At 35.5% G+C, this 25991-nt stretch overlaps 1 protein-coding gene across 3 annotated transcripts in view; it reads left to right on the top strand.

Moving 5' to 3' along the window:
- Positions 1–25991, top strand: part of Immp2l (inner mitochondrial membrane peptidase subunit 2) — an 868756-nt gene that overhangs the window by 62835 nt on the left and 779930 nt on the right. For all 3 annotated transcript variants that reach the window (XM_078040070.1, XM_078040068.1, XM_078040069.1), the window contains one exon: positions 22053–22156. In XM_078040070.1, coding sequence (XP_077896196.1) covers positions 22053–22156 — 104 coding nt within the window. The remainder of the gene's footprint in view (positions 1–22052; positions 22157–25991) is intronic.

Consider the following 25991-nt stretch of genomic DNA (forward strand, 5'->3'; position numbering starts at 1 on the left):
TCGTGGAAGGTTTTAATTTCATCTTCTATCCTGAAGCTTAATTTCGCCGGATACACGATTCTTGGTTGGAACCCATTTTCTTTCAGTGTTTGAAATATGTTATTCCAGGATCTTCTAGCTTTCAGAGTCTGTGTTGAGAGATCAGCTGTTATCCTGATTGGTTTGCCCCTAAATGTAATCTGCTTTCTTTCTCTTGCAGTTTTTAAAATTCTCTCCTTATTCTGTATGTTGGACATCTTCATTATAATGTGTCTAGGTGTGGATCTCTTATGATTTTGTACATTCGGCATCCTGTAGGCTTCTAGGATTTGGGATTCTGTCTCATTCTTCAAGTCTGGGAAGTTTTCTCGTATTATTTCACTGAATAGACTGTTTATTCCTTTGGTATGGAGCTCTGTGCCTTCCTGTATCCCAATGACTCTTAAATTTGGTCTTTTGATATTGTCCCATAATTCTTGGATGTTCTGCTCATGGTTTCTTAGCAGACTTGTTGAGCTGTCTATGTTCTTTTCCAGTTGAAATACTTTGTCTTCATTGTCTGATGTTCTCTCTTCTAAGTGATCTACTCTGCTGGTAGTATTCTCAATTGAGTTTTTAAGTTGGTTTATTGTTTCCTGCATTTCTAGGATTTCTATTTGTTTGTTTTTCATTACCTCTATCTCCCTGTGAAATTGATCTTTTACTTCCTAGATTTGTTTGTCAATGTGATCTTTCATTGTCTGATTTTGCTGTCTCATGTCTTCCTTGAGACTCCAGATCATCTGAAGCATATATATCCTGAACTCTTTATCTGACATTCCATCTGTTGCAGCTATTACTTCTTCTAAAGTTGAGTTGACCTGCATTGCTTGTGGTCCTTTCTTTCCTTGTCTTTTCATGCTGCTCACGTTTCTTTCTGCTTGGTGAAACTGTTGTGTTTATAAGATTTTCCCCCTAATTATTTATATTGTTCTTGTATAGTTGAAAAATCTCCCTTGCAGGGCGGGTAGTGGCTGTGCTCCTCCTCTAGTTGGGGTGATCTCACTACCTCGCTGGCGGGCCGCTAGGCCTGCTCTGCCGGTTGTTCGCAGGTCTGCTCACCCTGCGGGTGCGGGTGGCGGCTCTGCTCAGCCCCCCCTCCAATTGTGGCGATATGACTACCACCCCCTCGGGTCGTTGGGCCTGATCCGGATGCGGGCGGCTGCTCTGCTCTGCCCCCACTCCAATTGGAGTGACGTGTCTACTATGCTGGCAGGCCTCTAGGCCTGTTCCGCTGGTGGGTCTCAGGTCTGCCTGACACTGGCAGTAGGGGGAGTTGGGGGTCGAGAGTCCTTTGGTCCTTGCGGTCACGCCCACGGAGAGATTTTGAAGTTTCCCGGTTGTTCACCAGGTGGGTGGGGCTGTTAGCAGAGCCCGGAGGGCATGGCCATGTGCTGGGCCATGCGGGGACCCTTCTAGCTGAGTTGGGCCACCGGGAGCCACCTGAAGAGAGGGGCAGCTGTGTCTGCGTGGCTCAGATCTGGGCGGGTGGTTTGGCTGTTTGCAGAGCGAGAGCAGGGCCTCCCGGGAGAGCCGGTATGGCGGGGGCGTCTGCCGGTTTGGGCTGCCACTCCGCTCCGGGCCGCCGCCGCTTTCAGAAGCTGCTGGTGGCTGCGGGATTGGACCTCTGCGCCCGCGGGGGGGGGGGCACCTGTAGAGCCGGGTAGTTGCGGCCGCATGGTTAGGAACCGGGCAGGTGAGGCGGCTGCTCCCAGAGCGAGCACTAGGCCTCCCAGGGGAGCCCGGATGGCGGAGGCCGACTGCCGGTTCGGGCAGGGCAGGCCAAGTCGCTCCGGGTGTCCACTGCTTGCAAAAGCGGCTGCTGGCTGCAGGACTTGACTTCTGCACCCGCGGCGGGGCCACCTGTCTAGCCGGGTAGCTGCGGCCGCGTGGTTAGGAACCGGGCAGGTGAGGGGGCTGCTCCCAGAGCGAGCACTACGCCTCCCAGGGGAGCCCGGATGGCGGAGGCTGACTTCCGGTTTGGGCGGGGCAGGCCAAGTCGCTCCAGGTGTCTGCCGCTTGCAAAAGCGGCTGCTGGCTGCAGGACTTGACTTCTGCACCCGCCGCGGGGCCACCTGTCTAGCCGGGTAGCTGCGGCCACGTGGTTAGGAACCGGGCAGGTGAGGCGGCTGCTCCCAGAGCGAGCACTACACCTCCCAGGGGAGCCCGGATGGCGGAGGCCGACTTCCGGTTTGGGCGGGGCAGGCCAAGTCGCTCCAGGTGTCCGCCGCTTGCAAAAGCGGCGGCTGGCTGCAGGACCTGACTTCTGCACCCGCCGCGGAGCTACCTGTAGATCCGGGTAGCTGTGGCCGCGTGGTTAGGAACCGGGCGGGTGAGGCAGCTGCTCCCAGAGCGAGAGCTAGGTCTCCCTGGGGAGCCGCTTGCCGGAGTGGCTGATGGCTGCGGGACTAGACCTCTGTGCCCGAGTGGCCGTCCAAGATCCACTTCTCTGGGACAAACTGTCACTTCCAATAAACCTACCAGTTCACGGCAGCTCTCCTCTTAAGGGAATTATGCTAGAAGTTCCTCCGTAGGTAGGCTGCCGCTGTTCCGATGGGTCTTTCTTATCCTGTTAAAGTGGAGACGTTGGAATCGCTGCTTCCTCGCCGGCCGCCATGTTGGATCCCCTCATTCACTTTTAAGATGGTTATTATCTTTTATTTAATTTGCCAGAAATTATTTCTTTTATTTTTTAAAAAATAAAATTTTGTATTTTTAAAAAAAAATATTTATTTTTTAGTTGTAGTTGGACACAATATCTTTATTTATATGTGGTGCTGAGGATGGAACCCAGGGCCTTGTATGTACTAGGCGAACACTCTACCGTTGAGCCACAACCCCAGCCCAAAATTTTGTATTTTTTAAAAAAGAAAATGATCTTTTATTTCTATAATTTAAAAAAAGGATCAACAGGAAGCACAATCACAAGAGTGTTCTGAGTGAACTGTCCATTCACTTAGTGTGGAAGATGTGTATATTTTTATAGCAATGGCTCCTCATTGAATTCAGGCCTCTCTCCTTCATTTGCATGGCTTCCTCCCACATTGACTTTGGCCTTCTGATTTTCTTTGACCAATGGGACATCAGCAAATATTGCTCAAGTAGAAGCTTGGTAAACATTTTTGAATTGGGGGCCGGGGTTGTGGCTTAGTGGTAGTGCACTCGCTTAGCATGTGTGAAGTGCTGGGTTCGATCCTCCGCACCACATAAAAATAAATAAATAAAGTTATTGTATCCAACTACAAATAAAAAAAAATTAAAAAAAATTTTTTTGAACTGGGAACATGTAAGAGCTCAGGTTATACTGTTAAAGTAGATATCGGAAGATATTAAAGCATCCTGGCAAGCAAGCTGCAGGGAAGTTTATGACTTATTAATGGGACTAGCTTGGGCTATCCAACCCTGTTTAGTCCCAGTTAATTACAACTTATATAAGTGACCTCAAGGAACACCAGCACAGGACCAGCCCAGTTGACTAGAGCCCAAACTCAAAATCTTGAAGAAATAAACTTTATCTATTCTTTTAAGGCAGTTTTGGAGTGCTTTTTTTTTTTTTTTCCCCTTATACCAGGGATTGAACTCAGGGACACTTGACCACTGAGCCACATCCCCAGCCCTATTTTGTATTTTATTTAGAGACAGAGTCTTACTGAGTTGCTTAATACTTTGCCATTTCTGAGGCTAGCTTTGAACTTAGGATCCTCCTGCCTCAGCCTCCTCAGCTACTAGGATTAAAGATACGTACTTCTGCACCCCGCTGAATAAACAAGGAGAGTAATGAATTACAGTAGATGGGCTAGAGAGAGAAGAATGGAGGGGAGAGGAGGGGAGGGGGGATAGTAGGGGATAGGAAAGTTAGCAGAATACAACAATTACTAATTGGGCATTATGTAAAATTGTGGATGTATAACCGACGTGATTCTGCAATCTGCATTTGGGGTAAAATTGGGAGTTCATAACCCACTTCAATCTAATGTATGAAATATGATATGTCAAGAGCTTTGTAATGTTGGAGTGTTTTTTTAAAAAATTTTTTATAAAACAATAGATAACTGAAACAAAAAACTGATAGTATTAGTATACATCTATATCTATATCTATATCTATATATTAGTGATATTATTAGTTTTGCATAAAAAACTCTAAAATTTGTGATATTGGTTTTGGTTCTAGGTAGCAGTTGGGGGGATAGGAAAGTGATGGGAGGATTATCTGCAGAAGCTGGACAAATGACAAACAACCTTTAGTGGAAACTGGAAAGGTGGTAAGGAAACTGCTATTGGAGTAATTAGAGGAAATACAGTGTACCCCATATTTTTTGGGTTAGAAAATAAAACTTTTTTTTTTTTTTTATTCCCAGTCTCTAGCAGGCAAAAGATACTCAAAATAAGAAATGGTTTGGGACAAAGATCAACTCTTGATTGGAAGACTCTTTGTTAAGACCTCAGAAAGATTTAAGATGGACTTAATAAATTCTTTTAATTTGACAGAGGCGATTGTAATGTTTTTAAGGACTTTGTGCCATAGCATCCTGGTATTTTCAAAATAGAGAAAGATCTTTTTAATGTCTTTTTTATTTCTCTCTTTAGGGTTCTGTAGTTTTCATTGTATAGATCTTTCACCTCTTTAGTTAAGTTGATTCCCAAGTATTTTATTTTATTTTTTTGAGGCTATTGTAAAAGGAGTAGTTTTCCTCATTTCCCCCTCAGAGGATTTGTCACTGATAACAGAAATGCCTTTGATTTATGGGTTTTGATTTTATAACCTGCTATTTGCTGAATTTATTTACTAGTTTTAGAAGTTTTCTGGTGGAGCTTTTTGATTCCATATGGAATCATATCGTCAGCAAATAGTGTTAATTTAAGTTCTTCTTTTCCTATACGAATCCCTTTAATTTCTTTCGTGTAATTGTTCTGGCCAGTGTTTCAAGGACTGTGTTAAATAGAAGTGGTGAAAGACAGAATCCCTGTTTTGTTCCAGATTTTAGAGGGAATGCCTTCAATTTTTCTCCATTTAGAATGATGTTGGGCTAGGGCTTAGCGTAGATAGTCTTTACAATGTTGAGACATATTCCTGTTATCCCTAGTTTTTCTAGTATTTTGAGTATGAAGGGGTGCTGTATTTTGTCTGATGCTTTTTCTGCATCTATTGAGATAATCATATGATTTTTATCTTTAAGTCTATTTTTGTGATGAATTACGTTTATTGATTTCCTTATGTTGAACCAACCTTGCATATCTGGGATAAATCCCACTTGATCATGGTGCACAATATTTTTTGATATGTTTTTGTATTTGAATTTTATTGAGAATTTTTGCATCTATGTTCATTAGAGAACTCCAAAAGCTAAACACCAAGAAAACAAATAACCCAATCAATAAATGGGCCAAGGACATGAACAGACACTTTTCAGAAGAGGATATTCAATCAGTCAACAAATATATGAAAAAATGTTCATCATCTCTAGCAATTAGAGAAATGAAAATCAAAACTACTCTAAAATACCATCTCACTCCTGTCAGAATGCTATCCATTATGCATACAAACAGCAATAAGTGTTGGCGAGGATGTGGGGAAAAAGGTACACTTATACACAGCTGGTGGGACTGCAAATTGGTGCAGCCAATATGGCAAGCAGTATGGAGATTCCTTGGAAACTGAGAATGGAACCAGGTATGGATCAGGTATCCCTCTCCTAGGTCTATATCGAAAGAACTTAAAAATGACATTCTAAAGGGATACAGCCACATCAGTGTTTATAGCAGCATAATTCATAATAGCTAAACTGTGGAACCAAGCTAAATGCCCTTCAGTAGATGAATGGATTAAAAAATGTGGCATATATACACAATGGAATATTACTCAGCAATAAAAGAGAATAAAATCATGGTATTTATAGGTAAATGGATGCAGTTGGAGAAGATAATGCTAAGTGAAGTTAGCCAATCCCCCCAAAATAAATGGCGAATGTTTTCTGTGATATAAGGTGACTGACTCATAGTGGGGTAGGGAAAAGGGAGCAAAGGAGGAATAGATGAACTCTAGATAGGGCAGAGGGGTGGGAGGGAAGGGGAGGGGCAGGGATTTAGCAATGATGGTGAAATGTGATGTATATCATTATCCAAAGTATATGTATTAAGACATGAATAGGTGTGAACATACTTTATATACAGATATGAAAAATTGTATTCTATATGTGTAAAAAGAATTGTGATGCATTCCGCTATCATGTATTTAAAAAATAAAAGCAATTTAAAAAAAGAGAGACAGGTCTTTTTTGAAAGAGTTATGGGTGTAGTTTTGAGGGGAATGGAATGAACCCCAGTTAGATAAGTAGTTACTTTACAAAATTTTAAGGGAGATGAATTAGCTTATACTAAAAGGGGATGGTCATTGTCAAAAGAGGCCTCTGTGTCCCAACACTTTTAAAAAAGTGTTTCTTTTTAAAAAGCATCAAGTCTCTGAGTGAAAAGGCCAGAATAAGCTAAGAGTCATGAACAATGATTGAGTAGAGAACCATTACAGAGAATAGAGAAGGGCCCTAGTAAGAGAGCATTCCTTTTCCTGGGGTAGGAGGCACTGACTACTTATGCTGATGGATTTTAGATTTTTTTTTTTTTTTTTTTTGTGACTTGTATGTTTCTCTCGTTGCCTTTTAAAGTCTGTTGTGGTTATGTTGCTCCTGTCCTTTCATTGTATGTTTCGTGTTTAGAGGAAACATTTTTTTTTTCTCATAAATTTCTGATTATAGGCGAACTGCCCCCAAGTGCCACCCTAGAGTCCTCATCCATATCTTGTCCTGATGTATATCATGAGTTAACAGACTCTAATCCTATTGTAAAGGTCTGAGACTTGAAGGTTCTTGAGAAGCGTTGAATATCTTTTGTGTATGGGTGGGATATGATTCATTGGGTCCAGAGGGCTGAACTTTGATAGATGGTTACATTCATGTTCCTTCTTAAACCAATCCTCATGAATCATGCCTCTGAGCTCTGTGTAGTCTGCTCCTAATTTTTTTCTTGGCTTGGCTATATCATTACTATTCTTTTTGGCTGATAGAATATTGGCAAATGTGCAGACTGATGCTTGTTAGATACTTACACAATGGTGCTTGTCTTCTTGGTACATGGCTACCTCCCTGACTGCAGCTGCCTGAGTCTTTCCAGCCAAACTAATGAACTTCCTAGTTAAGCAGAGCCTTCATTATAGAACCATGAGCCAATAAGTGAGTTTTGTTTTAGGATTTGGATTGGTTTGTTTTGAAGTGTTAGATGAGTAATATAAGAACTATATACTTTTGTACCTTTCATCCACCACAACACTTTTCAATAGGTAGTTTATTTCCTATGCATTTGAACCTCTCAATTCTAATGGCTTTGATCTTTGTAATTCTGGAGGTCCATGGACCAAAATTTTTCTTGATACTGTTAGAATGGTGTTGTTGTTGTTGTTTTTTTTCTGATATGATACTGTATTATGTTCAATAATGAAGAACTAAAGGATCTGAAATCCATGGTCTGTCTTTAAAGATTTGTTCACAGGTACTTTATAAGCTTGTGAATAGATTGCTGCACCATTGTACCTGTTTGTAGGAATTTGGCCCTTCTGGAGTTCTTCTGGGAGATCATCCAGGCAGCCTTCTAAAAGCGTTGTCATCTATTGAGCTAGTTACTTTTTCTTCCTACATACTTTAATATGAACATTTATTTATTTTTAATTTTTATTATCTTTATTAGTAAAATGTGTGTTATACATAATAGTGGGGTTCATTTTGACATATTTATAGATGCATGTAACATGATTTACTCTATTTCATTCCTTAGTAGAGCATTTATTTTTTTTAGATCAAGAAGGATATATCACAGAGAAAGTAGTTTTTTCTGGGCTAGAATTTCTTAGCAGAGGGAAGGGAAGATGGTAGATTGGAGCTAGGCAGGGATCCCAGATCTCATAATAGAACAGGGGGGTAATGAGGGAGCAATTAGACTGGAGAGGTGGATGATATAAAACATGCTGAAAGACTCAACATTAGACAGTCTGTGACCTGGAGAGACTTGAAGTTTGGTTACTAGAGCAGAAAATAAGGGCAGAGTTCACTAACCCTCAACTGGACCAGGGTGGAAGAAGGTAGGAGAGGCAACAGAGAGAAGGAGGGAAGGGAAAAGCATATAAGCTCACTCCCTGGAAAGAAAAGCAAACCAAATTAAAATGCCACAGAAGCAGCATGATCATTGAAGATCAAGGAGTTTAACCCAAATTTGGACAAAAAGTCATGCTGGGGATGGTAGCCATTTTGTGGAAACCATAGCAAACCAGCCTCCAGAGAAGAAATTAAATCAATGTGGCATCTCCCCACCTACAGATAACAGCAAATTGAACCAGAAGGAGCATGTCTGCAGTGAGATGTCTCAATAATCAGTCTAGAAATAACTCATAAATTGATTGCTATTAGCCAAAAGTTATTGAAATCTTTTCCCCTTCTCTATCTGAACAAGAGGAAGGGGCTGGAATAGTCTTGCCTCTGGAAGGACCAGCTTAACCCAGTGCTTCCTACAGCCTAGGAAGAGACGAAGCAGATGCCCATGATCCCAGGGGCAGGAAGTGAGAGATTCAGGTGGAAAAGCAGGTTCAGTCCCAGGCAGTGAAAAGGAATGGTAGTTACAGCCAGTGGGTGGTCATGGTAGGAAGCTGCCTGCTGTTCTGGACATCTGAGAAGAATGGTGGTCAGATTTCAGCTGTAGCTGGGAGGAGGTTGGCCACAGCAGGAAGCTGCCTGTGTCTGAGGCAGTACAGAGGGACAGTGTCTATACCATGGCCCCAGCCAGTTAAGTTGGTCACACCAAAATCTGTTTCAATCCCTGTCAGCAGAGGGAAGCAACACCTGTGGTTTACAATCTGGGTCATTGGAAGCTGGAACCCAGATGAACCAGCTCAGTCTCTTTAAGACCACTAGTAAGGAAAGTACCTGGTGAACTGTGTCAGTCAGGAGGGGATGCTTCTGTATCACAGATCACCCACAGAGAATCCACAACCACAGGACTTATGTTTATAGATAGCTACAAGCCACCAGGCTTCATGACCCTTTGAAAATATTCCTGTGGAAGGAAGCCAAGAGCCTGCATCCTGAGCTCCTGCACACGATAAAAACAGCCAGTAGACACAACACTTCATCCTCTAAGCAGCCAGCCTGAGGACCCTGGACTAATAAAAGAGAACTGGCTGATACAAGTTCTCAGCATCTAGAGGAGTAGCTCCTGTTGCCCCTCTGGAGAGATCCAGAGAATGATGGACATATTCTAAAGATCCCATATCTTGACAAAATTCAAACTAAGACTCAATAAGAATTTTTCTCACCTTGACATTATTTACTATAAATAATTCTAACATAAATTTTGATCATATATAATCACTCTTCATTTTGATTTGATACTTGTTACCCTAGCAGCTAATTATGCCTCAACACATTTGTTTGTATTTCTTCTAAAGTGTTAAAGTGTTTATTGGAATTTTTCCATCTTTGTTTTCCTAACTCTGGTTTATACTTGCTCCTCTCACCCCTTTTTTCTCCCTCTTTTTTTTTTCTACTGGCTACTGCCTCAAAATCTAACCCCCTAATCCGTTTTTTTCTTATTTTCACTTTGGTATGTATTATTCTTTTCTATCCTTTTTGTTTTGTTTTGTTTTCTCTTTCTTTTGCCCATTTTTTCTCTCTTCCCCCTTTCAGACCCTATCTAATGTGATAACAGTTTTACTATTTAATTTATCTATTCCAGAAATTACAAGTTTATGCCTGGTTTAGAGGAACTATGGAGAACAGAGTCAACAAATTTTTATTGTTCATAAGATTGAATATTATATGGCTTTGTTCTCAAGTGATTGTAGTAAACAGGATTTAGTGTCTTCCCTCAAAATGGTGTTGATACTGCGAACAGCAGAGGACACACTGAGTCAAAGTACAATAGTTGGATATTTGCCCAGCCTGGGTCTTTTAAGAGAAATAAGCTAACAAAATATAAAATGTTATATAAAATAAAAACATAAAATATGTTCAACATATCTAACAATCAGGAATAACGACATTGAGATTTCTTATTTTAGTCAGAATGGCAATTATCAAGAATAGAAATAATAATAAATGTTGGTGAGGATATGGGGAAAAAGATAGACTCATGTTGTTGGTGGGACTGCATATTAGTATAACCACTCTGGAAAGCAGTATGTAGGTTCCTCAAAAATTGAGATGTAACCACCATATGAGCTAGCTATCCCACTCCTCAGTATATATCCAAAAGATATATAATCAGCATAGTGTAGGGATGCAGCCACATCAATGTTTATAGCAACATAAATCACATTAGCCAAGCTACAGAACCTACTTAGGTGCCTATCAACAGATGAATGGATAAAGAAAATGTGGTATATATGCACAATGCAGTATTATTCAGCCATAAAGAATAGTGAGATTATAGCACTTACTGGTAAATGGATGGAACTGGAGACCATTAAGCAAAATAAGCCAGACCTAGAAAGTAAAGTTTGAATGTTTTCTCTGATATGTCTGGTAGGCCAAAATAAGAAAGAACGAAAGAAAAGGGTGGGAGAATTTTGTGGAGTTGAGGAAGAGGATTGAGGGGGAGGAGAAGTGATGGGAAAAGGGAAGAATGGTGAAATGAATCTGACTTAACTTTCCAGTGTATACATATGTGAATATACCACTGTGAATCTCACCATCATGTATATCCACAAGGCACTAATTAAAAAAAAAATCTGTAAATAAATAGAAGAAATATCAATAACTTGGAGGGTCAAAGGAGACCCTCATCACTATACAAAATACATGTATGAAGACGCGAATTTGGTGTCAACATACCTTATATATAATCAGAGATATGATAAATTATGATATAATGGTGTATTAAGAATTGTAATGCAAAAATAAATAAATAAATAATATTAAAAAAAGTTATATGAAGACAAACAAAAAACAAAGAAGAAATATCAGTAGAGGAGGGGAAAGGGGACAGGGGAAGAGGGGAGAGAGAAAGTGGAAGTAGCAGGGATGGAAGTATAGCAAATTATATAGTATTCATGAGTAGTTATGTAAAAATGAATGCTAAAATTTTGTATAACTAAAATGAACTAATACAAAAAGCAAAGAGGGCTGGGGTGATGGCTCAGTGGTAGAGTGCTTGCTTTGCACATGTGAGGCACTGGGTTCGATCCTCAGCATCATATAAAAAAATAAATAAAATATCAAGGTATTGTCTCCATCTACAACTAAAATTATATATATTAAAAAATTTAAAAAAAGAAATGAAGGACTTAACAGTTAATGAGTAAAATAAAGAACTCTTTCCTTATTTTAGGAAGGAGTTAAAGATTTGTTTGTATACAGATATATGTGGGAGCCTTTCCATGTAGCTGACTTATGTTACATATAGAAAATCATCTTTTTGTTAATATGTAGAAATGTTATTTATGTAAAATTTGTGTTTCATTAATTTTATATGATCTCTTCCTTGTCATGATTAATTAGAACTGTAAATCATAATAGCTGACTCAAAATCTATTTTATTAGGTAAGAAACAATACACATATTTAATGTTCATGTCTTATTTTATAATGAGCCAGAAAGCTTGCAGATTTTATGCTTACAATCTAGTTGCAGTGATCTGAATTAAGGTGATTCTTAAACAGTAAAGAAGTTTTAAAAAAGGAAAATGAATTTCAAAGATATTTGTAATAAGAAGGACTCAGGTTGTGCGCTTAGAGGTAGAGCACTCGCCTAGTATGCGTGAGGCACTGGGTTCTATTCTCAGCACCACATTTAAAAAAAAATAAAGGTGTTGTGTTCACCTATAATTAAAAAATAAATGTTTAAAAAATATTATAAGAAGATATAAAAATCAGATGCTTTTCCCTTTAAAAACAAATTGCTTTTTTTTCTTATACAAAAACATTGCAAACTGGTGAAAACTTAGGAAATACCAAAAAACCAAAACAAAACAGAATAACAATCAATACTACCTTTCAGAATTATTTCAATGTTGTTATATAATAATAGTAACAGTTTAAATGTATTGAATAGTAATAGTGTTCCAGTCATTGTGATATGGTATTCACTTAACACATTAATTGATATTCTCCGTAACTGTATGATGAATGTTCTATAATTATACCATTTTAAAAATGAAGAAATTTGATCAGAGAAACTGAATTACTTATTGAAGATTACACAGATTTAAGTCCAGTCTTATGACTTCAAAGTTTGAATTTCCACAGTACTATGAATTGTTACTTCCTCTTTTGCAGAATTTTCTTCCTTCCTTCTGTCCTTCCTTCATTCCTTTCTTCTTCCTTCATTCCTTTCTTCTTCCTTCTTTCCTGTCTCACTTCCTTCCTTCCCTAATTGGATCATACCATTTAAAAAAATTTATCACAACCTCACTTTATTTGCCAAATATATTCAAATATCCTTATGTATTAATATTTCTTTGATGTGTTCTTTAACCATTTTTTTGTATTCATATATCACATGATTTAACAATGGCTAAATCATGGTTTAATTAGATTTCTATTATTGATGCAATAATAATCCCTTCTTATCTTAAGTGTTATTTCCTGCTATTTCATTTACTGTTGGTCAACTGAGAAGCATTATTGTGGATTCCTGGTGTTCCTCCTGACTATTTCTGGAGGTTAATAGTAGTTTAATGCTTTGTTACAATGCCTTCCATATTGTCTTTGTCTCATCATAAAGAGATTGTGTTTTCTCACATCATCATCAGAAGTGTGACTGTGGTACAGTAAGATACCTTGATAGAGATGATGTTCGTGTAATTTTTATTACATTGTATCATTTTGATAGTTACATTATTAGTTATTGTCATTCATTTCATATTGTGCCTAATTACAAAGTTTATCAAAGGTGCATGTGTATAGGAGAAAACATAGTGTATATATAGGGTTTGGTACTGAATTTTAGGTAACACTGAGGGTCTTGGAATATATTACTATGGATTGATAAATGGATATTACTGTATTAAAGTTGGCTCAATTATTCAGTATTATAAATAATGTGTGATTGACAACTTTGTACATATATCTTTTCACATATTTCTACTAATTTCTTTAGGATAACTTTAAAAAAAGTTTTTTTTAGTTGTAAATGGACACAATACCTTTATTTATTTATTTATTGTGGTGCTGAGGACGAACCCAGTGCCTCATGCGTGCTAGGCAAGTGCTCTACCACTGAGCTACAGCCCTAGGCCCTCCTTAGGACATCTTTTAAAATATGTTTTGAGGTCAAAGGATATCATTTTATAGACTTTTAAGTATATTTTAGCAAATTACCTTATTTTTATTCCTACCAGTAATATATGAGAGTGCCTGTAAAACTTGATATATTACTCTAGTAGAACATACAGTTAAGATTAGGAGAATGAAAAACTAGAAACTCAATATTTTTCCAAGTTAATGTAGTATATGTTCTACTTTTTAAAAAAACTAATATCTCTTTTAAAAGGAAAAGTAAGAAATTATAGTATCTGTAGACATAAAAATTATTTTTATGTGAGTAAAATTTCATGGAGAGATTCTAAAAGAATGAAAATATTCACTTCAATTTAAAGTGGAGAATATAAGACTACCAGTAAATAAGGGAATGAGATTAGAATACAGTTTTTAAAAAGGGACTCTTAAAGATCTGTCAGATTAAAATGTTGTTGGATCCATATCTGGATATTGGAGGGCAAAAAATCCATTGCCTGGCAGAGTCAGAATTCATTTGTTTTTTTTTTTTTTTCAGTGATAAATGAATGAGTGAGGAAAAGAAAACATGAATAGATTTTTATAGTTTTACATCCTTGACCAAGTTAGAATTTTTGTTTTTTGTTTTTGTCCTCTTGTCCTTTAATTTTGACCTGAGTAAAATCTAAGGTCTACATGTGTGAACAGAGAGCGACTGGCAGAATTGTCTGATCAGGGGCAGGGGTGGTAACTGATTGGGGCTAGAGCTCTGGAGTATGAAGAGGAGTTTGCACTAGGAATGTCACATACCACCGGGTGTTCTCTGGTGGAGCCTCTGGATACTGGAACAGGTATGGAGAATCCATTTACACATAATAAAGCATCAGGTATGACTAGGATTTAATAAATATACATTTCTGGTAATGCTTTATTATTTGAATTTCTTTCATTTAGCACTTAATGTGGAATTTTATATGACTAGGGTTTTGTTGGGTTAAGAGCCCTAAAAAAAAATTGTATATATTTTGAGTTAAATGGATGGTCCTTATAAGGGGTGGTGGGTCAAGCATTATGGAGGTGATAGGTACCCTTTATGTGAGAGGAATGCTTCATTTTTAACTAAAACGTTTGCTCTGACTGGGTATATTTAGTCCATTTTTTTATGCATACCTAGTGAGATAAATCTGAGAACCCTAGAACTATGCAAATGATAGAGACCCCTGAAAAACAAGGGAAGAAAGATGAAATTTTAGATGATTTTATTTGCATTTTTAAAAACATGTGCTATCCAATAATAATAATACTATATTCAAAATATACATTTATTTTAATTAGATTTTATGCCTTCTGGCTAGTGTTGCTGTCTGAAAATGTTCTAAACAAATAGAACAATTTCAATTTGAAATATCTCAAATTGAAATAATATACACACACACACACTCCTACATACACATATACATACACATATATGCACAGATACATGTATATATACTTTATAAAATACACATATATAGCTATATGTATTTTATAAAAATATACATACATGTATCTGTGTATTTGTGTATTTTATGAAATTTACACATACATATATATATCTGAATATGTGTGTATATATTATATATATATGCATATGAATATATATATGATATATGATATATATAGTATTGAACCTATGGTCTCATACATGCTGGGCTCTACTGATCTACATCCCAGCCCCATCTGTTATATTCTTTCACTACTAGTTTCCCCCCATGACCATTTCTCTAATGCTTCTGTAAAAGAAGTCTGGAGGATACTGATAGTTTTTCATGACTACTCTTGGGGACTATCTTACAGATGCATAAAATTTAAAATTTTTTAAATTTGTGATATTTAAAATTTGTAGGCTGTATATAACCAATGGTGGTGCTTTTACAGGCCAGAAAAGGTTAAAAGCATTGCTTTCAAATAAGTTAAAACCAAGCTTTGTTGGTAGACTGCAGGCAAGAATCAGCGACTTTAAAAATTAATTTTTAAATTAGGAAATAGTGGAAAAAAGGAAAAAAAAAACAGAATAATATGATTTACTGATTGTTAGCTTCAGCTAAATCTTATCAGGCAAGAAATCTATCTTGACTCTGTTTAATTCCCTAGGGGAGTTTTATTTTTCTAAATGAAAGCCCAAGTTCCCTCAAAACTTCTATATGATTTAAACTTGTACACAAGCTGAAGTTTTAGGACACCTTGACAATAATATTTGCTTGTGGGAGGAGTAAAAAATCCTTTAACATAGTTTTTGACCAGAGATAAACATTAAAGTCCAATTTTTGTGTTTTACTTGTTTGGAGAACTGATTCCATATTGATTCTCTCTAGCTTTAGCATGAAATATTAGCATCTGTTGAACTCTGCTGACTTATATTGTCTTTCTTAAAGTGGACTGTATAGTACTTAGGTCAAAGAAATATATACAATTGGCTTTTTAAAGTGTAACTTAAAAATTTTCCAAAAAGATATATTTGTTTGTCATAAATGTTAAAACGTATGAAATGCAACTGCACAGAAAACAGAAAAGAAGTTCATAATCTCAACTATATTTTTAACATCTTTTAATATGTGTATTTATGTTTTGAAAAAGAAAGCTTAAAACATAGGTGGAATATTTTCAGAGATATTTATAACTTTATACTTGTGCACATTAAACATTTTTTTTTGGATTAATTCCTAGAGGCAAAAGAATTTAGTTCCAAAATAAAAGCATGATGACTTATTGCTTGAAAGACGTGGAGAAATACTAATGATTTAGAAATGAGGAGTAAAATTTTCTGTCTGGGTACTTCCAGCTTAATGTTTAAAATGAGAAAGGTCTTAGAATTATGAAAAAGCTTAATTTGTCTTGATCTTATGGAAGGAATGCTGTACTGTATTTTGTTTCCCTTTATTCTTTTGTTGTCAACATCATCATTATCATATTTTCTGACTGCTAGACTGTTTTATGTACTGTGTTAGGAAGGGTTAGTGGTTTTTTTTTTTTTTTTTGTCAGAGTAATCTGATGAGATAGGGGTACTATACTCCTGGTTTTATAGATGAAGAATGAGGCTTAGTACTATTGAATTATTTGCTCAAGGTAATTGCTAGCAATTAAATGGAGCCAAGACTTAAAAATAATTTTCTGTATTTAGAATAAAACCTATTTGAATTTCTCCAGGTTTGACTAATTTCTCCGCCCCCCCCCCCCCCCCCCCCCCGGAAGTGCTGGTGATCAAACCCTAGGACCTTGCACATACTAAGCATGTGCTCTATCAATGAGCTATACCCCCAGTCCCTTAAGTTGTTTTTTTACCTGAGCAGTTCATGATAGAAGGACAAGAATAGATTGAATTTGTGAGAGAGTGAAAGTTTTTGAAGGGAAGTCCAGGCAGACCACCTGCTGGGCTTCCTTTGTTCTTTGTTAATGAATCCAACCCTTATAATGTTTTTACCTTTACTATTGGACATTTCCTTTATTGCTAACAGCAATGTCACATATTTTGAAATATAGGTAGAAATTCCTAAATTAAGATTATTTTTGCTTAAAATCTTTATTGTTTATAATTTGATATAGTTTCTGGGAATCTAGGATTTAAAACGTTTACAACATTACAAAGAAACATACTTGTCATACAAGATTATCAAAGTTTAGGGGTTTTAATTTTGATTTTCTGTTCTAGCTTCTCTGATTTGAAATGATTCCTTGCTCTGTCTGAAGTATATACTACTATTCCCACAAGAAAAAACAAGATACAAAATTTCAAAGCAATAACATGTTTTACTAGGGATGAAGTTGTGGTTCAGTGGTAGAGTGCTTGCCTAGCATGTGCAAGATGCTGGGTTCGATCCTCAGCACTACATGAAAATAAATAAATAAAATAAAGATATTGCGTCCAACTACAACTAAAAAAATATTTTAAAAAAGCTTTACTAATTTTTCTGAATATCATCTAATTTACATTTTTTAAAAATTTTCCATTTGAATTTTCATTTTGAAGCTAGTGAATTTTCCTAAAAGTAGTTTTAGAAAAGTTAGAAAGTATTCTCTAAAATAAAATGTTTTATTGAAGTGCAGAGAACCATGGTTTTTGTAATGCTACAGAAACACTTTTCCAATTTAAGAAGGTTTTTCTTTATGATGTCTTACTCAGATTCATAAATGAATAGTAGTTATTTTGTTGTTGTGATTACCACTATTTCATTATGGGTAATAATAATAGAGCAGTGTTATACTTTATTACTAGTGCTTACATTGCCTAACTTGAAGAGATACAATTTTTTTTAACCAGTTATCCAAATATGTTTTCAGTGATAGAGATCTGTATATTGTTTAGATAATGTACATGTTTAGGAACCATTGTAGGTTATAATGTTCTTTTAAGAGCTTTTATGTTTTGGAATTACAAGTATAGAAATATTTTCCTTTGGGATAAAGTGTACAAAAATGAATAAAATATGGGAAACTTACACTTGAGAGTCATATCTCTAGGCAGATACCTATTAAGTACAAACACTGAAGTTTACCTAAGTTGCTATGGGTTTATAGATGGGGGAATAATTAATTCCACCTTGCAGAGGAGAGGAAAGGTAAAAGAAAACTCTATTGCTTCTCTTGTAAAATTACATGGTTCTTCCATATGCTAATGATGATTTTCTAATATTTTACTGTTTGAGATTAGAGATGATTCCTTCTGGGTTTTTTTTCCCTCTGTATAAGTGTTTTGATTTTTTTGTTTACAGTGCCTTACCTTTTGTGTCTTACAATTAGTTTAAGAAAAATTGGGAAAAATGATTCTATAAGGGAAAGGTGGATTCAATTGCTCCATAGGGAGCAGCAGAATATAATTTTTAAAAGTCTTGCAAGAGAACTGACTGTAGACTTCTTTTGTTTATTAACATAATATTCTTTTTCTTTTTAAAAGCCTTTATAAAAGAGTGAACTGAATTGGACTCTGAAAGATGAGTAGAATTTTCAAAGTGGGGAAAGGGCATTTGAATTTGGCAGAAGGAAAGTCTGAGGATGGGAGTCCCAGAGAATAGAAATTGAAACTAGAGTCTTCTAGAATGGGGGGCAGATGAATGGTGCTACTGTTAACCAAAGAGGGTAATAAAGCAATATATTTGAGCGGCTAAGGTGAATGGAATAACATCTCTGTTTGGGGCATGTTAATTTGTGAAGTGCTTGGGAATTTCACTATTTTTTTTATTCTTTCTACTTAAATATGTTAATTTCCTTCAAAGTGCCTGGAACTCAAGAACACAAACCTAAGAAAGAAAAATCTGTTTCCTAGACGTTTATAAAGGCTCTTGGAAAAAGAGATGAGGTAGTAATTATAATGTACATTTAAATATAGTATGATAGAAATAATCACATATGGTGGGGAACTTGGGATTTTTGATCACCTGTGACTGAGGATGGGAAAAGGGAGAAGATGAGTATTAGGAAAGTATTCCTGTAAGATGGATAAAATGTGCTTCCTGCTTAGTTGTAAAGACCAATAATAAGTAAAAAAAAGTTACAATATGCTCAGTATTGTAATATGAAGTGCTTGCTATAAATTTAGTTTACAGAAGGAGAAAAATCACTTGGGATTATGCATTTAATAGCCATCAGCCTATGGGTACTATTTGAAACTGAAAATATTGATGAAATTTTCTAGAGAACGAATTTAGAGACAGATAAAAGAAATAAAGGTATCATTCTTGGAAATGATAATTAATTAAATAATTTTTTAAGGACAATGGTTAAGGAAGAATCATCTAAAGCATTACACATACTATACAAGTGTGTTGTGTGTGTGTGTGTGTGTGTGTGTGTGTGTGTGTGTGTGTGTGTGTATGTGTATGTATGTTTGGTGATGGGGTGGTAGTGGTGCTGGGGATTTGAATCCAGGGCTTCACTCTTGCTAGGCAAACACTCTATCACTGAGCCACACCCTGAGCCCTTAGAGCCTGGTTTTAACACTGGGTTGCACAGCCATTTGTATGTTCAAGATCCATATAGTTAGTTTGAAATCAATATAGTTGGATATAAACAGAATTTTAAAAGCACAGATTAAGAAAAAAAATCAAGGTATGTGTAGCAAAGTAATTATTCTTTTGCAAAATTTTATTTAAACGTGTGTTTGTGCATGTACTGGATGTAGTATAAAATTCATTTCTTATTTATGGTTCTAAAAGATTCACAAACTTTTAGAAACACCAATAAAAGAGAGTATGGGAAAGCAATCAGAATAATTAAATCATCTTTGTTTTTCATTATTCTGATGGCAAGGAAAAAAATGGTGAAAGAGCAGTGGGAAGAAAATTTTCCCTCTGTTTTCTAGAGCCCAGATGTCTCCCCCTAGGCCACCTTCACTTACACCCATTTTATAGGAGGAAAGAATAAGGAAAGGGAATTCACAAGACATAGAATTCAGAGACAAAGAGGATGAGGGAGATAGAGAATTTGAAATAGATTTGAATTTGAATGAGAGCTAATGAACTCTGTGGAATCTCAACTTTTAATCTAATCATGCTATTTCAACACCAGGTATTCCATTCCCTAGCTCCATGGCCCAGTAAAGTTCTTTGGCTTATTCCATGCCTCAGCTCTGTTCCTTACTTTTTATGCAGCAAAGAGGGAACTGGAAAAAGGATACGAAACTTCCCATAATTAAAATTGGGATGCAGTAATATCAGTAATAGAAGTTACTAAGAGATAAATTTTAGACCAAGAGCTGCTGTAACACCTTAAATGAATGATCTCACCAAATAAGTTAGTGTTTTTAAATCCTCACTGTCTTGCACAAATCAACCACCTAGAATGTCTATTCATTATTACTAGAATAGTGCTTATAGTAAGTACTCTATAGGCAGTGACTATTATTTAATTATTAATTGTGTAATAGTTACTAATTATCACCATTTTCCCAGTACAGAAAGGAATGCTAAGGTTAAATAACTTGCTCAAGCTCACACAGCTAGAAAGAAAATGAAATCCTTTCCATCAGAGTTAGAAGAGGTTGATTAGTATTGTATCTACTAGTGTTATATCTACCTAGTTATGTGATGGAGGTGCTTAAGGTATGATGATGGTGGAAAAAAGAAAATCAGCTGAAAGACATTATGATGAGAAACAAAACTCTTTAGCTTGATGACTGGTTGGAAGGAGACAGATGATTAAGATTTTAAGCTGGACTGGGAAAGTGGTACATACGTTGTAGGAAAATAAGAAACTTTTTATTTTAAATGAACTGATGAAAAATCAAGTGGGATGCTAGAGAAATTCAATATGAAGGTAAAGATTTAGAAATTATTATACCAAGAAGTTGGTGAGAACTCTGGGAATATTTCAGATCTCCAAGGGTAACCAACAATTTTTGGCTACACAAACCTGGGGCATCAAAATTAAGGTCATGATGATAGCCTCCATACCAAATGTTCTCATCTTTGCCCATGTCTACTTTGTAGAAAATCTACTAATGATTCTAAGAATCTTTAAGAAAGAGAATGTTACTGCTACTCCAGGGACTGGCTTTTGCTTGGTGTTCAGTGCTTTCCTTGCTTGCCCTGGTTGCTGTGGTTTTGTCTCCTTCACCTCTCAGTGAAGGCAGAGAGCTGCAGGTGTTTGGCACCCTTCCTATAACCACAGAAATTGTTACTTCCCATGTTGATGTTCTCAGTCAACCATGGAAAATTTCTTAGTTCTTGTTCTTTTGTCCCACCACTCTCACCTCAAGTCTTAGACTTGTTATCCATTGACTTTGTCAGTACCCCTGTCCAAAAGGCAGGTGGCTTTACGATTCCTCATTCATATTTTTGTGCCTAGTAGGTGGTTCCTTCAGATGAATTCTTACCCAGTGTTTTTCAACATTTTTTTCCATCTATTCTTAGGCATAGGTACACTTACTTGTCTGAGTCCTAGAATGAAAGCCATTATAGGCTCAAACTGGGACCTGATCCCTTGGAATATGATCTCTTGGGAAAAGAGATATTGAGATTGAAATCCCTACATTTTTTTAGAATATTTTTTTCTTAGCTGTCAATGGACTTTTATTTTATTTATTTATATGTGGTGCTGAGAATCAAACCAGTGCCTCATACGTTCTAGGCAAGCGCACTACCACTGAGCCACAACTCCAGCCTGGAAATCCCTACATTTTAAATGATTATCTAATTGCCTGGTTCTTTTGCCTCCCTCTAGTTTTATAAGGGTCTTCTACTGGTTGATTTGAGATTATTTCCTCTTTTCACCAGATGGAACAATGATGTGTGTGTGCTGTTGTGTAATTGGGTCCTATCTGAATATTGGGAGGATTGGGTTGCTTCTTTCTCAACTTTTAAAATTCTTTATAAAACTTTCCATATTTCTCTACTTGAGTTTAGTAAAGATTTTGATATTTAGCACATTTTTTTTCTTTCAAAAAGCATTGGTAATTTATTATTATTATTTCTGATTCATTTATGGAGAATCCCAATGAGCCTTTTGAAAACTCATCATTTGTAGTTACTTTAAAATAGCAATTTATTGAAAGGTACTACTCTAAAAATGTTTTACTGCATTCCAATCAAGCTATAAAGTTCAAGGACTGTGAAGATTAAAAAATACAAATGAGGGGCTGGGGTTGTGGCCCACCGGTAGAGCACTCGCCTAGCACGTGCAAGGCCCTGGGTTTGATCCTCAGCACCACATAAAAAAGTAAATAAAATAAAGTTATTGTGACCAACTACAATGAAAAAATAAATATAAAAAAATACAAATGATAGATGTATCTGTTTCTTACTTTTTTTAGCCTTCTTTGAATCCTGGGGGAAGCCAGTCATCAGATGTGGTACTTTTGAACCACTGGAAAGTAAGGAATTTTGAAGTACAACGTGGTGACATTGTATCATTGGTGTAAGTAATTCAGAAACATACTATCTTTGTATTTATTCTTATGCTGGTTAAACTGTGAATCCACTGGTAATATCATGTGGCCAGTTATTAAAGTAATGAGTAAAATGTAAATACTATATTAAAAATTAATTTTGAAATATAATGATACTACAAAAACCTTTTCTATTAAGATATTCATTAGTTGATTGGCATAGTTGGATTTGGTAAAATGTGTTTAATGAAATAGTGATAGAAATTATTATTCTGATGATTCAAAGTATGTGCATTTGGTATTACTTTGGAATATTTTGAAGTTTTGCATCTTGGTAAGCAACTTTTATGTTACCTTACAGTTTCTTAGTTTTTTGAAGCTAAAATTTAGCTGATAATTATAATGTGAAATTTAATGACAGTTATATGTATCAACAGTTTAATTGAAAAAGGAACCTGGGAAGACTCTATTAGAGGCTTTTGTTTAGAACCAAAAGGTGGCACTGTTTCTCTGTTAAAATATTGTGACTGGTCTGGAACAAAAGTTTCATTCCTGTCTTAGTTGTAGAAAAGGAATGTCAAAGTGTGCATAATTGACACAATGATATAATACGTAGTCCTAGTGCATGCTTGAATGGTTTAGATTTGAGATTTTTATTTGTTTATTTTAAAAGTAAGACACACTGAGAAAGACTACTGCAGAATTTGTCTAATTTCTTTTGGTTTCAGCTATTTATAAAAATGTTTAAATATAATTCTCTATTATGCAAGTTAGTGGACTAGGTTAGCAACTACTGTAGCAGTTGTACTGTTGTTTGTTTTAGTGGTAGTAAAGACTGGTATTGAGTGAAGACTTCCAATTTGTATTTCTTATTTTGAATTGTAATGATTTTCTTCTCATTGGATAATAATTTATAATTAGTGAAAGCAAACCAGTATCTGTTTCTTCATACTTACCTTTGGCTAATACTTTGTGAAAATAGTCCATAAGTTTATCTCCTTCAAGATTGATCGTTCTACTAAGATTCATTTGAAAATATATTAACCAAATCTAGTTAGTAGCTAATGAAATAAACAAATCTGAGTGGAGTTTTGTATGGCAGACATCCAAGGATGGGGATTAAATGCTTCTTAGGTTTTGAGTACCTTCTTTAATATTAACCTATTCTTTGGAGTGTACTTTAATTTTGTCATTCAGAGTAGTATTTTTGCAACCTCCTTCAAACCTTTTCCGTGCCGGTTAAGCCTGTCGTATGCTCATTATTCTTTTGCCTTTGGTTTGACAAGGTTACATCCTCACTTAGCCTGTGATAGAGCAGATACCTACCCAAGTGAAAGAGGTCACACTGCAAGCAGAAAATTGTGCAGTTTTTTTTTTCCCAGTAAGAAACATGCTATCTCTAAGCAAGTGAATTTTAATTGGTAATTGAAAAGTAAGACAGGCTTCTTAAAATTCAGGGTTGCATTGGTTCATAAACATATCCTAGCATATCATGGATTATATTGAAAAGAGAATACTATTCTTTTAAGTAAATATTGAAATGATGGATATTTATTATATAAATTATTTTAAAACATTTATATTCAAATTATAGTTATTATAATACATTGTGGCTATTCCAGGTGAATTATATTTTTAATGAGTCAACTATGTGCCGTTTCTTTGGTAGGTACAAATAAAATACACATTCATAATACTTGTTGCTATCTGGAGTCATATACACAAAAGAATATTTATTGTTGGTTTTATATTTTAATGATAAATAATCATTAAGCAATATTGTTGCTTTCTTTGAGAAATAAAGGAAAAGTTTGATATTAAATTATTATTTAACTTGAAGTAATAGTGTAAAAGCCATAAAAGTCACACTGTATTTAATGTTTTATTTTTTGGTTTTAGAGCAAAAATATTTTCTTGACACATCTCCTTGTTTTCATACAATTTATAGACTGCTTTAGAAGATTGATGGTGATTTGATAAATGTTCATGTATAGATTTAATCCATGTTGAACAACATTGAATATTTGCTTTCTTTACAAAGAGCATCAGTTTGATCTTAGCATAGATGGTAATTTTCATTATTACATTAGAACATTATATCTAAGAAATACGTGATGAATACTGAAATAATTGGGTGTTGAATTTAGAGACTATGTAAAATGCACTTAATCTTTTTGTTGAGAAACTGATGTCAATAGCACATTTAATTGATACATTAGTAATCTTTGGTAACAAGTAAGTATATTTTTATGTTTTAAAAAAATACCAGAAACCCCCCTCCCTCAGGAATGGCATTTTATATATTTAGAATGTGTGAAGATACATCATTTCTATCATAATTTATAACATTAATTTTTAGAAAAATTTCAGTTTGCAAATTCATAGTTAAATTAGTAAGGTTTATGAAACTTTGTAACTGAAACACAATAAAAAACAAAATAATCCTGATTTAAAATTCTAGGTTTCAAGGGTGTATGCATTTTTAATGAAATAAGAAATTAAAAATTTGTTGCCTTCACATTTTTTTTTGGTTTTAAGTACTTAGAAAAAAGTATTAACATTTTGTTACTTAACAGCAAATAATCACTAAGCAATAGTATTGCCTAATTATAGGTGATATAAGGAAGGGTTGAGGCTGTCTGTGAATACAAAAGCAAGGAAGGATATTGTCATTAGAAGTTGCAAGTAGAGGAAAGATTGTAAACTTTGTGCAAAATATGCTGGTATTGGAGGTTTATGCTATGGTCATTGTTTTACATTACTTTTAAAGTTTATTTTCAATGTGTGTGCAGTTTTTTTTTTTTTTAAAGAAAAGATCAGGGATAACTTTGCAATAACCACTTTTTAGAAGACGATTAAATGTGTAACATTGATTCTTTTTCTCATACATGGCTTTTGGTTGTTGTTACTAATAAGGAAAAATATTCATGGTCTGAGGTAAAATTACATTTAAACACATGTACCTTCTGCATTGTATTGATCTTTTCTCCTTTTACTAATAATCTCTGAGCTAGTTCATGTTACAGAAACACATGGTGTAGCAGAACTGTCTGTCCTTTCTATAGTAAAGGGGTATTGTTTGGAGTTTGTTGACCACTGCAACTTCCTAAAGAAAGAAAGGAATGGAGGAGGGAGGCAAGTACATACTGGAACATGCTTCTTAGTATCTTGTTAACTTTTCCTAACTCCCTTTTTCTGTAAAAGGTTGATCTCAGTGGAGCTATTGTTTAAGCATGTTATTTAGTAGAGTTAATTAAAAAGGCATATTTATTTAATAAAACTATAGGTCACACAAAATATGATTTGCTGTCATTAAATTCTCAGTATAATTGAGTATATATACATGGTATCATAGGTACTTAGTTGATTTGCAAACTAATAGTAGTGATTAAAGTGGATTTTCTATACCTTGGAATTGACTTTTCATTAACCTGTGTGATGGCCTTACTGCAACAGGCTTAACATAAGTAGCACTATTTCACAATAATATATCATTAACAAGTCCCCTGGAACAGAGGCTTTTCCATAATAAAGTTTCAAATAATCACATTTAAAAGTGTTTTAACTTTCATTTTAAAATAGTAGTAAAGAAAAGTTGTAAAATTGGCAGAGTTCGCATTTATGTTATTACATGCAAGCATAGTGTAATTATTGAAAGCAGGAAATTGACAATATTACAATATAATATTTTTAATTAATTTACGGACCTTAATCATTTGCCATTGTTTTGATTAATGTCCTTTTTCAGGGCAAGTCCTACTCAGGATCTTATATTTAATTTTTATCTTTCATGTCTGTAGTCAAGTCCTCGAGTCTGTGACAGTTCTTGGTCTTGTCTTTTATGACCTTGGTACTTTTGAAAGG

The sequence above is a fragment of the Ictidomys tridecemlineatus genome, chromosome 2 (assembly GCF_052094955.1).
Source record: "Ictidomys tridecemlineatus isolate mIctTri1 chromosome 2, mIctTri1.hap1, whole genome shotgun sequence".
NCBI classification, from domain to species: domain Eukaryota; kingdom Metazoa; phylum Chordata; class Mammalia; order Rodentia; family Sciuridae; genus Ictidomys; species Ictidomys tridecemlineatus.